The sequence below is a fragment of the Alligator sinensis genome, unplaced genomic scaffold (assembly GCF_000455745.1).
Source record: "Alligator sinensis unplaced genomic scaffold, ASM45574v1 scaffold28_1, whole genome shotgun sequence".
Classification (NCBI taxonomy): domain Eukaryota; kingdom Metazoa; phylum Chordata; order Crocodylia; family Alligatoridae; genus Alligator; species Alligator sinensis.
This window is the reverse complement of record NW_005842133.1, coordinates 537,874-553,870: the sequence shown is the minus strand read 5'-3', so window position 1 is coordinate 553,870 and position 15,997 is coordinate 537,874. Positions and strand designations below refer to the sequence as shown.

General features: G+C 41.0%; 1 protein-coding gene across 5 annotated transcripts in view; it reads left to right on the top strand.

Annotated features, from left to right (window-relative positions):
- The window catches only part of FGFR2 (fibroblast growth factor receptor 2), a 100,313-nt gene that overhangs the window by 47,245 nt on the left and 37,071 nt on the right, over nt 1-15,997 (top strand). For all 5 annotated transcript variants that reach the window (XM_006025109.3, XM_025205887.1, XM_006025110.3 and 2 more), the window contains exon 6: nt 15,001-15,191. In XM_006025109.3, coding sequence (XP_006025171.1) covers nt 15,001-15,191 — 191 coding nt within the window. The remainder of the gene's footprint in view (nt 1-15,000; nt 15,192-15,997) is intronic.

Sequence of the window (15,997 nt, the reverse complement as noted above, 5' to 3'; positions counted from 1 at the left end):
TGTGTGGGGAGGACTGGCCTCCTTGTCCCACTTTCTGTCTTACAGCCCCAAGGCAGGTATTTCTTTTTCTTTGATGAATGATGAACAGGATGTTGTGTCAGCTTCTGGGCGGATTACTGTTATCATTTTTAATTGTGGCTTTTAATTCATGCAGCATCACCCTTATAAAATTCCCAAACTTAGGCTTGCAGGGGTTGTCTAAAGATGCTAGGAAAACCCTTTGCATGGGTGCATCTACCTTAGGGACATGCTGATGGATGAGTAGAGAAAAGGCCGTTATTTATCCCGATGTACTTGCCAAAATAGACCATAGATTTCATCCACTCGTCCCGACCATGAGCCCAAGAACTTGTTTTTGCTCAAGCATGCATTCCAGAATGGATCCAGTCTTGATTTGAAGACATTAAGAGATTGAGAAAACACTACAGCGAACCCAGGAGTTTGTGCTTCATCCTTCTGAGATAGATCAGTTGAATGCCACGCACTCTGGTGGGTGAAGTGGCTTTGATAAAACCTCACAATGGGAAATACTGTGGACTTGAAAGGATGTAAGAAAAAGAGTCTGCAATAGCCTTCATGAACACCCTGCTATGCAGAGTGCTTTGTTCTCCAGACTTCAGAGGTGGGCTCCTTTGAAATCATAAGACCATCACTGAACTGGTAGCATCCCCAGCAGCTTCAGTAACAGTTGTTACATTTGAACGTGAAAATACGGTTTAAGCTAAATTCAATAAATTTAAAGCAAACATTAAAAAGAGAAGGTGGTTAAGGACTTCCAAATATTTCAGAAAGAAAATGAAAGCAAGCCTTCTCTTGGCGATTTATCTTTTATTGGACCAACTGTATAGTTGGGGGAGAGGTTAGACAAGTTTGGGGGCACAAAGTGACCTTCAAGTCTGGGCAAGACCTGAGGAGGTTTTGAGGAAGGGCACCCTGTGCCTGGAAAGCCCGTCTAATATCTCTCTCAGCCATACAGCTGGTCCAATAAAAATCTTGTCCAAAACCCCTTTTCTCACCTACTTCCTCGACCATCACAGCTAAAACAGAACTCTGATGTTATGAAGATAGGTACATCCATAGTATCTGAAAGACATTAAAATTCATAGCATTTGAGAGACAACTGGAACGGAGTCTGTTCTTTCATAAGACAATGCATATTAACCAGCATGACTTGGTTAAATGTCAGTCTCAAGTATAGATTTATTTTCTATGGCTATTTGAACATTTGATCTTATCTTTGCAATTTGTGTGTCTTTATGCTAATAATCTCTTTGGTTTGAAAATATATGGAAAGCTCCTAGGTTAAATCAACATTCATTTTCAAATTCAAACAAACAATTTTTTTTTTCCCAATCTCTATTCGGCTCTAGTCAGCAGTTTCATCAAATATGTTTTGGCCAGAAGGCTGGTGACGATGCTTCTGAGTCTCGGGGGTCTAGCGTGTAAATCCGTCAATTAACAAGCACCACTAGCATGTGGAATGTAGGGGATTTTTAGTAAGCATATGTCTCTTGTTCACTATAAACAACTGATAGATGTTCAGATGAGAGGAAATAGCTGTGCTGTTTCTGCATGCATCTGGTGAGGAAATAGCTGTGCTGTTTCTGCATGCATTTTTTTTCATGTGAAAGTAATGATATCCTGCCATTAGAATGCTTATGCTAAAAGTCAAACAAACAGACACAGAAGGGAGATTAATAACAGAAAAAAATTACATAAGAGAAAAATTCGCTCTCTTTCTTTGGCACATCTATAGTATCTTTGTGTCCAGGTGTAGCCAGCTTCACTGCTTTTTATTTACTTCATCTTTGGTTCATCTGTGTTAAAGCTGCAGAGTTAAAAAAGCATTATGAGCAATGTGGTGTTTGCAATAGGTCTGTCCTTAGGCTGATAAGTTTGTGGGAAGTCTAGCATTTTTCAAGAAGTATACAGCATCCTTGCAGGGTCAAGTCCTATATTTGGGAAGTGTTATAGATCCCATACCATTGTATAATAATAGTGTCATAAAGGAGAAGAGGGAAATATGTTGATATATAAAAGGAACTTAAAAAGCTTAAATGGTGCAATTAAACTATATCCTTCTTCTTCTTCTGGTGGGAAACGGGTATAGGAAGGTTGCAACATTGTCAAGTTAGACAGTAAATCCTTTGGCAAGCAAGGCATAGGGCCCACTCTCATCATCGTCATCATCATCATCAAGCAGTTGAGCACTTGGTTCTGTAGCAGTGATTCTCAACTATGGTGGTGTGGCACCCTGGGGTGTCTTGAGATCCTTTCAAGGATGCCATGGAGTCTCACACAGAGTTAGCGCTGTTAGGTGTGATGATTCACAAGATAAACCCAGATATTTCAAATAGGAATCCCTAGTGTTAAAAACATTCTGACTTGTTGTGGTCTGTCTTAGTTCTTTGCAACAGAAAACTGCTCTATTTTCTTCCCATAGTCAAAAATAAGTGAAAGCTAAAAGGTAGTGTTTTCCAAGGGGTGCCTTAAGTCTAACAAGGGGTGGCCTGAATCTAAAAAGATTGAGGACTGCTGTTCTATACCCAATACGGAACATGTGATCCATGTCCCGGTAAGTTCAATGCACCATCTGTGGATGGCTTGAACAGTTAATTTTTTCCTCTCTTTTTCCTACTGTCCAGCCTGTGAAGTTATCTACTGTTTTGCACACATCAGCAAAGCTTTTTTTCATTGCTGTATTTTGTATATTTTCCCAGAGCAAGTGGATGCATTTGCTCAGATGTGGCTAAGGCTTTTGCTTATGTACATGCTGTATCTGGTATAACACAAGTTAACAGTGAGATTAGTATAGTAGGCATTAGAGTCTTTTCAGTTAAGACATTTTTTGCTCTGGAAAGGCTGATGAAATGCATACTATGGCAGCCTAACAATAGGGTTTTGCAGTAAGGACAGACTAGTATTAAGGCCATTAGCAAGTGTTGACAATTTCTCTTTTTAAACAAGAATGTTCATGTTCCAGGCCTTGGCTTTTGAATGTTGGCTATTTCTTTGTGCCTTTTAACCCTCTGCTATCCACACCATTTTAAAGAACAGTTTTTCAGTTAGTCTGATACAATTTTAGTATTTTTATTGGCTTTACTGAGCTTTGGATCAGACCTCATAAATCAGCCCTGCACTTACTTAATTGCTAGTAATATCATGTTCCAGTGTGTTTAACTACCACTTTCTTATCCTCACCCTGCAGGGAACTACAGAAGTTTTAGGCCTTAATCCTGAGAATGCTCATGCACACAGTTAACTTTATGTACCTGAATAGTCCTTTAGGAGTCAATGAATTAAAAAAATCAAGCATGTGCATAGAATTAGCAAGACTGAGGTCTTACTGGTAATTCTACTTGCCAGAGTAGGGTAGGCTTCTGGGTAGGCTTCCCAAGAGGCTTCCTACTTGGGATGTAATCCTGATTGGCTTTTACATTTAAAAACATCTACGTGGACTGCTAAAAAGAAAAGCAAGTGCTGGAATGTCTGTGATATCAGAAGTCTTTGATAAAGAATGTGATTTTAGTTAATATTGAATTACTATGCTTTCATTGTTCTGTGCTGGACTGCATTAGCTCAGTCTAAGTGATTTTCAGCCAGGGTGTTGGGGTACCCTGGGGTGCTGTGAGATGCTTTGAAGGGTGCCACAGGAAGTGTGAGGAGATAAGCAGATAAGGTCGGCTCAGGCATTCCTTGCCTGGCTGCAAGGCACCCTACCCCCACTGCCAACCCCTCCTCAAGAAGATAAGCATTGTAATCTATAAATTAGTTTTTTAAATGGGGTGCTGCTCAATTCACAGAAGTGATGGGGGGAGGGTGCCTCAACTCTGATTAAGGGTGCCTTAAGTCTAAAAAGGTTCAGAACCACCATGGTCTAAGGGTATGTCTATATTAAACAAGAGCCTGAGCACTTAGCCTGATTACATACCTTCCCACAGCAAAGCCATAATGGGTTCACAGTTCATATACTTACCATTTTGAGATCTAGGAGCATGTACCACAGGTCTTTGTGCTTATATGCTCTGGGATTCCATCCTCAGTTGTATTTAATTGATGGAGATCTTATTTGTCCACTGGGGGAGGTTGTGAGGTGGGTGCCGGAGTGCTATCAGCTTTCTGTCCTGTGTTTTTATGCCAAAGTGGGCAGATTCCAGCTTGAGGTAAATGACAGCTTGGGCTTTAACCCATACCCTCGGCCATGTAAGTAGTCATGATTTCAAAGGGCAAAGACAAGTGGGCTTGAGGGTCTTGATCATGGATGGTCGGAGTTTGTTAGCAAAACTTTGTGTAGGAGCACAACAGAAGACATACGGCATGCACATATCCAAAGAGGCAGATAGGATGACATCACTGGGGGGTTGTAAAGAAGATTGTGCTGAGGAAGGCCCACGGTTTCAAAACTGAAATGATAACTGAAACAAAAGGCAAAGAGTTGAACTACTTCATTTGCTTCTGTGAGGACTAAGAAGGTGCTGTCATTTTCTAACCAGATGTAGATGAGAATATTTTGACTCCAAGGATTTAAGTTATTCATGTACTAGTTATTCTGGTACTTCTTGCACTGACTTTACCAGAGTTTTGGAAAGGAATATTTTCACCAGCTTACCATGCCAGTACCTCAATCTGTACAAAGTACATAGTTTATGCTTATTTTAATATACAGACTGTGATGATAGGGACTGCACACAGTCCCTAAGTGCCCTGGGAACCCCGGCCAACCTGGAATGAGTTGGGCGGGGAGCCCTGGGAGAAAAGGGAAACTTACTGACAGAGCTAGGAGAGTCGAAGCTGAGACCATGAGTGACAGCACTGCCACCGCAGTTTATAAACTCCCTCTCAATCAAACTAGGTGGCGCCTGGCTGGTGATGTTAGCCACCGGTGCCACCATGGGAGATTTAAAAGGCACCAGTGGTGCTGGCGACGAGAAGGGGGAAACTGCCTCCAGGCCTGCAGAATGGGGCAGAGAAGATCTCGGGGCACCGAGGCAGAGTGGGTCTAGGGCTACGAGAGCCCTATTAGCTTGGGGCAGAGAGGCCCCACCAGGATGAAGCTAGGACTACGGGTCCAGATGAATTTAGGGATCAGCTCCCATAGGGAGTAAAGAAAATAACATAAATTCGACAAGGGCACCAAGCCCTGAACTGAAAACTCCTCTGGAGTGGAGGTTTTTTTTTCTCCTCTTTGTATTGGTTTGATTTTTTTGAAACGCCATAGGGGCAAGGGCACCAGTGATCCCCTCTCTAGGCCCACCATGGTGAGAAAGTGCCTAGAGGATGGGGAACAGGAAGCTGGTCATAAGAGGACCAGGGAGATGCCAGCAATCCACTGAGGAAGTGGACGTGGGACATTGGTGGATAAATACAGAGACTGGATAAGGCCGAAGTTGCCGCAAGTGATCATATGCATCAATATCGATGGGTGGGGTGTAGATGGGGTGTAAGGGAGGTGGAGCCCCAATGTGGACTGCCTCAAAGCCGTGAGTAACCCTAACGGGGACATCCATATGTATACCACTGAACCCCTCTGTAGAATTCTACAAACATCAAGTTGTGGCAGGACAGTCAAGGGTGAAGAGCCCGCTTTGGGTAGTTTAGAGATCAATTGCCTAATAGGCGAAGGCGTGACACAGACATATAAAAACAGAACCTGACAGTTCACCAGAGCTTCCAAGCTAGGCATAAACAACATGCAGTGCTTTATATTATGCAGAAGGGAAACCAAACTGACACACAGCTGGTAGAAGTAACTCCACTCTTGGCTCAATACGTAGTGTATGATATTAATTAGTAGAGGCACTTTGCCTACACCTGCTTAGTTGTTCCTAGGCTCATGAAGCAACAGCCAACCCTCAACTTTACTTCTTCACATCACTGAGTAAACACAGTGGAATTAGAAGTACTTTCCTTCTAGCATTTCACAGAATGCAGGTCCCAATAAGCCTTTGCTTAGTGCTGGAATAAGGAAACTGAGACTTAGATTGCCCTTCACATAGGAGTGTGTATTCTGAAGAAGGAAATTTTTCCAAAACATCCTGTTGTTTTCACTTCTCCCCAGTCATTAGGAATCGGAGAGCAGGTGCAGATTCTACAAATTAGTTTGAGTTCTACAGGTGCCGGGTCACATGCAGTGTTATGCTTTTCCCTCTGGTTATAGTTTTGTTGGCCATGGCTTCCTGCAGAACTCTTCTTGAAAATATTTCCCAGGTCATAGAAGGTGCCAGCAAAAAATTAATGCAACTTAATCGTCACAGGAAGTGAGAGGCTTCATAACTTCTATGAACTGACTGCCCAGAGGAGTTTTCTATTTATTGACTCCTGTGAAATCCTATGAAATATGAACTTTGATTTCTACCCAGGAGAACTTTTACAATCTTTTCTCCAATGCCTGATGAAGGGTGTTTGTGCCTGAAAGTTTGCAATTAAAGAATTTTTTTTTTGCAAAAATCTTGTCGGTCTAATAAAAGATAACACCTCTACTACAAGTCCTGATTGCCTTTTCTCTAGACCAGTATGGCTACAACCTGGATACCTAATGCAACTTAAGGCTTTTTTCACTTGGCTTGCCAGTGTATAGGTGTCTACAACAAAGCAACCCAACCATATGCCTCATGATCCTTCCACTTCCATTTCTTTCACTTCTTCCAACTGGTTTGTACCACTTTTTACAAGGTCCAGAATGAATGTGATAGGAGTGTGGAGGTTGTTGCAAAGACACACATCTCAGGCTTTGGCTCTTCTGTCCATCATGAGCCCCTTGTCTCCTGACTTTTAGAAAAGCATTCCCAACAGCGAGTTCATAATTGTCAAACTTCTTAAATTAAACTTTCTTATATTGACTTCAGAAGCAGAAAGTAGACAATTTCCAAAAATGCAATTTGTTAATGAGAATCTATAGTATAAGCCCTGGTAAGAGACTATGTTAAAATGATCAGAGGAAACAATCCTGGAAAATTTCAGGATTTTTCTGTTTGGAGCTCTGGAAAAGTCGGTCACTCCACAGTTGGACAGAAGATCTTTTAAACCTTCTTTCAGTACTTAAAATTTGGCTCAAAATGGTAGTTATTTGTGGGCTGTCTCTCCCTTGGTTTGCTCTCTGAAGAGTTGAGGATCTATAGTGGTGGGTATCCACATCACCAAAAATACCAGCAAATCTGGAAATAAATACCATATTTGTTTACAATTTCAACAGAGATGACCAAAAAAGACCCCCAAAACAAGTGAACACAGTTTGAGCAACTTTGTCTGCCATTCAAGTGGTCCTTTTAGGATGTGACTTAAGCTTCCTTATTGGTGTTGCATGGCTAATTGTAGGCTACCATTTGGCTACATTTTTGATGAATAACCAGACAATTCAGTTTTTAGCTCCTCCTTTACCAGCCTTGTTTTGCCTCTCCAGGTAGAAAAAATGAATAGTCAATTTTATAAAGGAGCTGGGAGGCAGAGAATACATATACTTTTTATGTGCAGTGTTAGTATTCTTGAGCTGGACACAGAAGAGGGAAAATGTCCTTGTGTGTATTATAGCCTTATGTGGAATATATCCTGGAGTGTGGAAGGTAGGAGGGATTAAAAAAAAAAGGGTTGCTGAAAGCTGCTTTTTGAGTTTGTGCTGTCCCTACCAAGGGACGGGTTCAGTAGGAACCATAAATTGAGGGGAACTTTCCTAGAGATCTGAATTGTATCATAGTCATTTAGCTCCATTGTAGACTCTTCTGAGAGCTTCCCAATCCCTTGGAAAATCTCCTAAAACTCTTGGGTGTTTTGGTCCCCAGCTCCTTCAATGAATGCCTTGACCTTGATAAAGCCCAGGGTTTGGCATACTTTTAAATGCAAATTAAGTACTATGTCATCATGCTATTACAAATTAAACTTTATTCTTTTCTATTTGTTATTTAGCTGTATATCTAGTTTGTTTATGCCTTTAGTGGAAATAAACTCCTCATTGTAAGACGTAAGTTTTCACTTCATGTGGTTTTCGTAAAGTGCTAATAGCGCTATTTCTGGCAATATGCTGGCTTACGTGCCAGTGTCCAATTTAGAGGCAGAAAAGTCCCATTTGCTTTCAGTCTGACGGTCTATTCATCTTCTGTTCCAGAACTGTCCATTGTTCTTATATATTAAAAAAAAATCATCTGAGCTAGCAGTGAAGTTGTCATTTTCCTTGCCCGTTTGCTGGGGGTATGCAGACTCCTGCAGTAGTATAATCCATTGCATTTCTTATCTCCTTTCCCATATGGTAGGTGTTTTCCTGGCTTTTTTGTAATTGTCACAGTATGTGCAGTTTCCTATGCTGTTCTTGTCTGGCTTTCACTTTCAGCTTTCTTCTTCCAGGTTTCTCCTTCTGTATTCTGGATTTGTTGGAATCATGTCTGTAGTGTCCATTCTTTACACCAATATTTCTCAACCTACTTAGACTTGGCACTCCTCAGAAAATGCCAGCTTTGACTCAATTCTTCGAAAAATAACAGTGCAGTTCTGTGGCAAAGAACTCAGAAAGACCACAATAGGCCACAAGGTTTTTGATGCTATGGATTCCTGTTTGAAATCTTTGGGTTTATCTTGTGAAACACGCGCAAGTATTTGAATACCTAGTATTGTGCAACACCTTTAAAAGGATCTCGGGAATTACTGCTCTGCAAGCTTCTTTCAAGACAGGTATGGGCCTCCCAGCAGTCTTTTTGAATTTTTTTTTGTTCTGGATTTCAGTCAGAACGGTCTCTTATCAGAGTCTCAGCTAGCTCCCTTCAACATTGCAAGATTGGCTCTTAAACTGTAGATCAGTCACAAACCCTCCTTGAATTTCACTTTGCTATGCCCCACTCTAGGTAAAAACATCTCTCTCATGTTTCAATATTACTTGGAGGGATGAACTTATTTGCTTCTCATAATATTGTTTCACAGTTGGCTGCTTCTGGCTGATTTGACTGAAAACTGTTAAATGTTACTGTAGCAAGTGCATGCAAACTTGCTTTTATAGGAATACCTTGTTATCGTCTTCCTCATCTCTTGTGTCTATCACTGGCTGAGATAATGAAGCAGCATTTCAATCTTTTTAAGTTGGCCTCCATATTTCTGGAGGTTCATATTGGGGCTGTGCAGAGCTTTGGTCCCTGATTCGATTTGGCCCAATTCGGTGGCCGAATCTCCAAATCTGAATCGAATCCAGAGACCCTTTAATCTCTCCGAATCGATTCGGAGAGATTTGGAAAGATTTGGTGATTCAGACATAGATGCAGCTTTAAATGTTTTTTCTACATACCTCAAGGTACCAGTGGCTCATAAACACTGCGATGCTGGGGTAGATGGAGCATCCCACAGCAGTGTGGGGGGCTCCCCAGCATGCTCGGCAGCAGACCCAGAAATGGACCAGAAGCACTTCCAGTCACTTCTGGGTCTGCCAGGAAGTGTGCAGGCGGGCCCACATGCCCCCTCCCTCCCCCCCCCCCCCGGCTCAGTGACTAGTGCCTCCTGGGTCTGGGGGGCACCTGGGGTCCCTCCGCGGCTGATTGCCGAACTAGGGGGTGTGGGCCCCCCTCCCCTGCACACTCCCTGGTGGATCAGAGGTACTTCCGATCTACTTCCGGGTTTGCCACCAAGCACCCCCATGCTCCTGTGGGACACTCCATCCACCCCAGCATCGCAGCATTCACGAGCCACACCTGGCACCTCGAGGTATGTAAAAAACCCAAACATTTAAGCTTTATCTATAGCCTAACCGTGGATTCTCCAAATTGGCATTGACTCTTCAGTTTCAGATTTAGCCAAATCAAATCGTGGACAGTGATCCAAATCAATGAATTGAATCACTGTCCCCGATTCAGGCTGAATTTTACTCTGAATTGAATATGGCCTGTTTCACACACCCCTAGTTAATATCTAATGGAGTCTTTTTATGCACCATTCTTCCACTCAGGCTATTTCATTTTGTTTTACCTTACACCTGGGTACTATGAGATGTTCACTCTGTTTCAATGCTTGAAAGAGATTCTGTGTTACAGAGTTGCAGTTGCCTTTTTTTAAACAAAATACTGGCATCTTCCGTATGCCGTCTCTGGAGATCCTGTGCTTGGCAATCCAAACTATTTAAAGGGAATGTGGTGGAGTCCCACTCAGTCCACTGGAAGGCTCCATAGGCTCTTCAGGGTTAGGAGGTCCTGTTCACTAGCCAACTGCCTCTGAAGTGACACTTTAAGCAATTTAATGAGGTCAATCCTATGGAAAAGTCCTGGATGATTCTTCAGATATCTGTGCTAGAGGAAGGCATTCTAGCTTGATGCTTCGATGGCAAGTTTCAGTCATGCATCTTTTAAACTATTACTATTTCTTATGAATTGAGGGGAGAGCATTTTTGTTCATTTGCTCCTTTCTAATAGCTAGGGACCTACTCAACATGCAAAATCGGGCACTGTCCGTGAAATCTGTGGGGAAAAAAAGTTTACAAAAAATAAAAAGCTGGCTTCCCAGTGGGAACCAGCAGTCATGGCCAAACAGCTTGCTGAGGAGGAGGGGCTGCTGGCACAAAGGGGAGCAGCCAAGATGGTTGCCACCCCCACCCCTTGCTGCTGAGTGGCTGAGTGCTGCCTGTTGTGTGGCCCCACACCCTCCACCAATTGGTGGGGGGTTGTCAGAGGCACATGATGGACAGCCTTTTCAGCCAATCAGTGGTGAGAAGCAGCCTCCCTGGGGGCCCCCTCGGGCAGTCAGAGGAGTGGCCGCCCCCCCACCCCCATAAACCCACAAAAATGGCCTCATGTTCTGCCCATGAAAGCAGCCACCTGCCTCCTCGATTTGGGTAGGTCCCTACTAACAGCTATTTCAAATATTGATTTTTGTTATTCATCTACATCTGGGTGAGGGAATGCAAACCTTGTACATGTTGTATACATTGGTGTGTGTTTTAGATACCTAACCTTGAAATAGGACATTACGTATGCTGGTGATTATTGTGGCTCTACCTTTTGTAAACACAGTGACTGAACTCTAGTAAATGATTGACTCTATAGTTAGTAGAGCATCTTTTTTAAAAATTGCTCTTTGGGGGGTAAACAGGCTAGTTATGCCTCTGTTTCTTTTGGATGTGGATTACTTGCCTTCATACCTATAGTTATTGAGAATTAAACAATTGGTGTGTGTTTTAGATACCTAACCTTGAAATAGGACATTACGTATGCTGGTGATTATTGTGGCTCTACCTTTTGTAAACACAGTGACTGAACTCTAGTAAATGATTGACTCTATAGTTAGTAGAGCATCTTTTTTAAAAATTGCTCTTTGGGGGGGTATTAAACAAGGTTTTGCATATTCATTATTGCATTGTTTAAATTCAAGGCATTCAAAGGAATGGGAGATTTAACATATGCTTACTCAAATTCAGAAGTTTGATAGCTCATTTAGCTAAACTGGCTTAGCTGGTTTAAAAAGCAGGACCAGGCCATGACATACTGAACCAAATTCTATGAGGTAAGCAACTAAAGTTCCCAGAGCTTGAATAATGGCTGGGAATAAAATAAGTACCTTCTAATGTTTTTGGTGCCAGTGATATAAGGCTTAATACTCTTGAAGACATTATAACATCTTTCTAAAGTCTGGGGCACTTTTCCATATTAGAGCAGATTTGGTTGACTTGTTTTTTTGCAAACAAGTTACGTTAGCAGTGGGAATGGAAGGCTGTAAAATTTCAGTGGTCAATTAGCAAAGATTTATTTCCCGAGAGCTAGATTCACCTCTCACTCTGGCATAAATAAGGGAGAGAATGCAGTGAAAACAATGGCGTTGCACTCGCTGACCTACATTTCTTGCTTGTTTTTATCAAAACATTTACTATTTTGAACAGAATCATAACCAGTGACTATACACTGTCTAGCTGGGCTTACCTGCAGCACTTAGCTATATACTTGGTTGGTTATACCAGGCGAATCAGTGGCCTTGAATATCTTTCAGACTGCCTGCTTATTCCAAATGTTGCTCCTCTAAGGGTTTGTTTTGTTTTGTTTTTCTTTTAAAAAGCACTTTAATTCTTTGGTTTGCGTTCATAGAGAAAATGTGATAGCCTCCTCATGAGGCTAGTGATGATATCTGCATACTAACGTAAGGCTCATGCTTTAAATATACACACTGACGCATGGAATCCCTGTCCAAACTCTGAGGCTGTTTCTAAAGGTGCACAGGCTCCTTGAATATATTTTGTGCACTGCACAGAAACAGCACATGAAAGCAGCTATTTCCAAAAAATATATATTGCACAGAAATATATTGAGTAATATGGTAGGATTTTTTTTTTTTCAATTTTGCTTTTTTTTCTTTTCCTAGCATTAAAAAAGTATGTGGTGTGTTTTCATTTGTACTATAAGATCTAGTTTCAGACATGATCATAGATGTGGAATCCAGCATTTGCAGGAATGAAGTCCCATTAAGTTCATGTTATGTGTCTTGATTTTAGGAAGGTTCTCCAGAACAGCACACCGTATAACAGTCTGAAACAGAGATCAGTTCTGAATATTTTCCTGTCTAGGAACTCTTCCACCATTGAGGAATGGGAGTTGAAACACTGATTGGTTGTTTCTGTGCTGGTGGCCAAACGTTAGTTTACTGCTAAAGCATTTACACTAAATACATTTAGGGATATAGTAAGAGGAGCTTTCACAAATGCCTGCCCACGGCCTTACTTTAGTCCTTCAGGAATTTAAAATCAGGAGTACAAACATTGCTTTTACTTCTTTACTTAGCTTTTTTAGTATGTGTGGAGGAAATGTTTGACAGTCATCAATAGAAGATTAAATCATTGATGGCTATTGAGATAAACTAAACACTTTTGTGTGTTGATGCTGGCATAGTAGGAACTTTTCCAAGATGTTTCAGGCCTCATTCTCTGGTTTGTTTAAGGGCAGGGAGTAAGGTCGCAAAGGAAATCAAACCCTGATGTGGAGAAATGAAACATGAGGCCTACTGACTTTTTAAAAACATTTTAAATAACATTCTCTAAGGTTTCATTTTATACTGAAGGCAGCTGTAATAAGTTTTGGAAGATGGTGTAAGGTTTCTATTAAAGAGAGATCTTGCTTGCTGTTTTTGTACCTAAGCAAAGGAATGGGGGAGATGGAATTAGAGCTTATTTAGTAGAAGGTGAGAACTGTTATAAGTTCTCTCCAGGACTATAAAATAGCAATTTATACATTCTACTGTAATTTACAGATTAAAAAATATTAAACTGTTCCTAGATCTTTTGAAAATTACACACGCAGCCATGGAATAATTTAATAACTGCAACACAAATGCACTTTTGCCACAAGTAAAATAAGACTGCTGCTTTGTAGTGTGCTGCCAGTGTTGCGTCAATGAATAAAAAATTCCCAGTAGATGTTTGCCGCATGCCAAATATATTGGACTGTATGAAAGATCCCATTGTTCGATGGGCATCATTATTTGCTATTACACTCACAATGTTTGCTTGTGGTACAATTTATTAGAAACTTGTATGTTTAAGAAAGAACATTTGATTTAAAATTCAGCGTGTTTGGCTCATAACATTCAAGCTTTTATAATACATTGCCTCTATTCTATACATAAATATTTAGCTCTGCTATTCTTTACTTATCTTGTAAACAAATGTTTTGAAGGGGGCTGGGCAGCTCAAGGATTGGCAAGGATCTTTTCCCTTTTAATTCATGGATTCTAATCCATTGGGTCATTTTTTCTGGGTTAGCATAAACTGTAAATTTTTACTGGTTGAAAGCTATGGCCTCAGTACAGCAAGTTATTGGTTTTAGTCCAGTTCTGATGCTTTAGGTATCCACATCATAAGAAAATTATGACGTGAGCAGTGGTGCATGGGTAGGGAGAACATCCTGTGTTCCCTCCCAAAGTGGTTCTGACTCTACGATCAGGAAGTTTGAGTTTCTCGTGTCTGTTCTACTTTGTGTGTAATTGGAAGACTTCAGTTTCCAGGGTTGTCACAAAGACAATTTTCACTTATACAAAACTGAGATGACGTGTTTTTTGGTAGCTGTTCTGGTCAACCCATAAGCTCTGCTCCCAGCCAGCGGAGGACTTGAGGGGTGAGGGGATCTGATCTTGCATCACTAACGTCAGTGAGAATTTTGCTGTTGACTTCAGTAGACATTAGTCCAGGCTCTTTGTGCAGAATGAAATATAGGTACAGCAAAAAGCTGTCTACACTGAAGTCCATAACACAAACACTATGAATTTCATTTTAGCCAGTACTTCACCTTTGCTCTTGAAATGCCTCATCCCTAATATTTTGCTAGAAACATTGATTGTGGTAGATCTTCAGATGGTCTTCAGGAATGTGTAGTGTGGTCAGATAAGCAGGATTATCTCCCCAGTGACAAATGTATAATGAATGCCTAACAGGTTCACAGGCTGAAAGTCATCATTAACCAAAAGTAAATACGATGGGGTATCTAAGATAAGGCTCCATTCTTAGTTTCTGATGTAGATTCCTAATAGTTGATGTCTATTGACTTTTTAATATTGATCAAGTCAAGTTAATTTTTTATACCTCTTAAAAAGCAGCTGTTGCCTCAGCTGCTACTTTGATGATTCCTATCATTCCATTAATTTTAGGTAGTATCTTGGTAAATACTATAAATTAATTAATATTTGCTTTTTTTCTTGTTTAAAATTAAATGAAATAGTGGAAAACTCAAAACACCCGATATGCTGAACTGTGCAGAAAAAAATACACTTCCCTTCCTTATTAGAAAGGTGGTCATACCATGAAAAATGTGTACATTTTAGTAGACCTTTTTTTTGCTTCTTAAATGGCCATTCTTTATACTACAAGTATAGTGCTCAAGTGATCTCCTTTGAAGTGTAGTTTTTGTTATACATTTTGGCTGCAGTGTTATTTCATCGGAGTCAGCCAACAGGCTTACAGGCCTTTTGGCTTGAGTTCACTTACAGTTTTCTTGGCAGCACCACTTATTTATGCATCTTTATTTTCTCTCTCTCACACATTCACTCTCTTGGTCCCTACAGAACGATCTCCACACAGGCCTATCCTGCAAGCTGGTCTACCAGCCAATGCCTCTGCAGTAGTTGGAGGTGATGCTGAGTTTGTCTGTAAGGTCTACAGTGATGCTCAACCTCATATTCAGTGGATAAAACACATCGAGAAGAATGGCAGTAAATACGGGCCAGATGGATTACCGTACCTTCAAGTTTTAAAGGTGAGGCTTCTCCGAATGTTAGGTCATTTAGTGCTTGAATCTACTTTGTATAAAGCCAAGAATTTTGCAATTGGGAGTTTTTAGCTAACTCAGTTTTGAAAACAAAAGTACGTATAAACACAGTTGAAAAATGTTTGCTTGTTATGCCTGATCCCAGAAAGTCTTTTGCTCTTTCATAGTTAAAACCATTTCTCTCACAAATTTCAGGCAAGAGTTATTCAAAGAGATGAGAGAACCACTAACAGAACATCATTTGACATGTATTTTATTGGTAGAGAATATCCAAAGCAAACCAAAGAGTGTCTGCTCTAGCTCTTGTGTTTCTTTAGCCTCATTTCGAAGGCCCTTTAACAATGTAATATCTGCTTTCAAGGGCTGTTGACAGTATGAGGTTCTTGAGAGGCAGCAGCTCTAGAAGTGTCCATTTTTTCACCAACTTGATGAAGAATATCAGTGGGACAAGGTTATTTTTTTTTTTATTGGGAGACGTTCTAAGCCAAGTTTGTTTAAGGAAATTCTCTAGTGTGAAATTTTCCAGAATGGTTGGTGGTGCCAGGAATCCAACACGTTGGCATTCAGAGTAGGCAGGCCTATCCCATATTGTTCCATTCAGCTGGTATGCCCCCTCAGATGGCCTTCCTCCCTCAGCTGTCCCGCCCCAACTCCCTGTTCTCTGAATACCTTGGATGTAGCCTCTACTTAACCAAGAAACAAACAAACAGAATACTATTTTTTGCTGCTAGTTTTTTGCGTGGAAGTCGAAGGCGTTTTCTTATGGAGTGTTGGTGGTGGGACCATAGACAGAT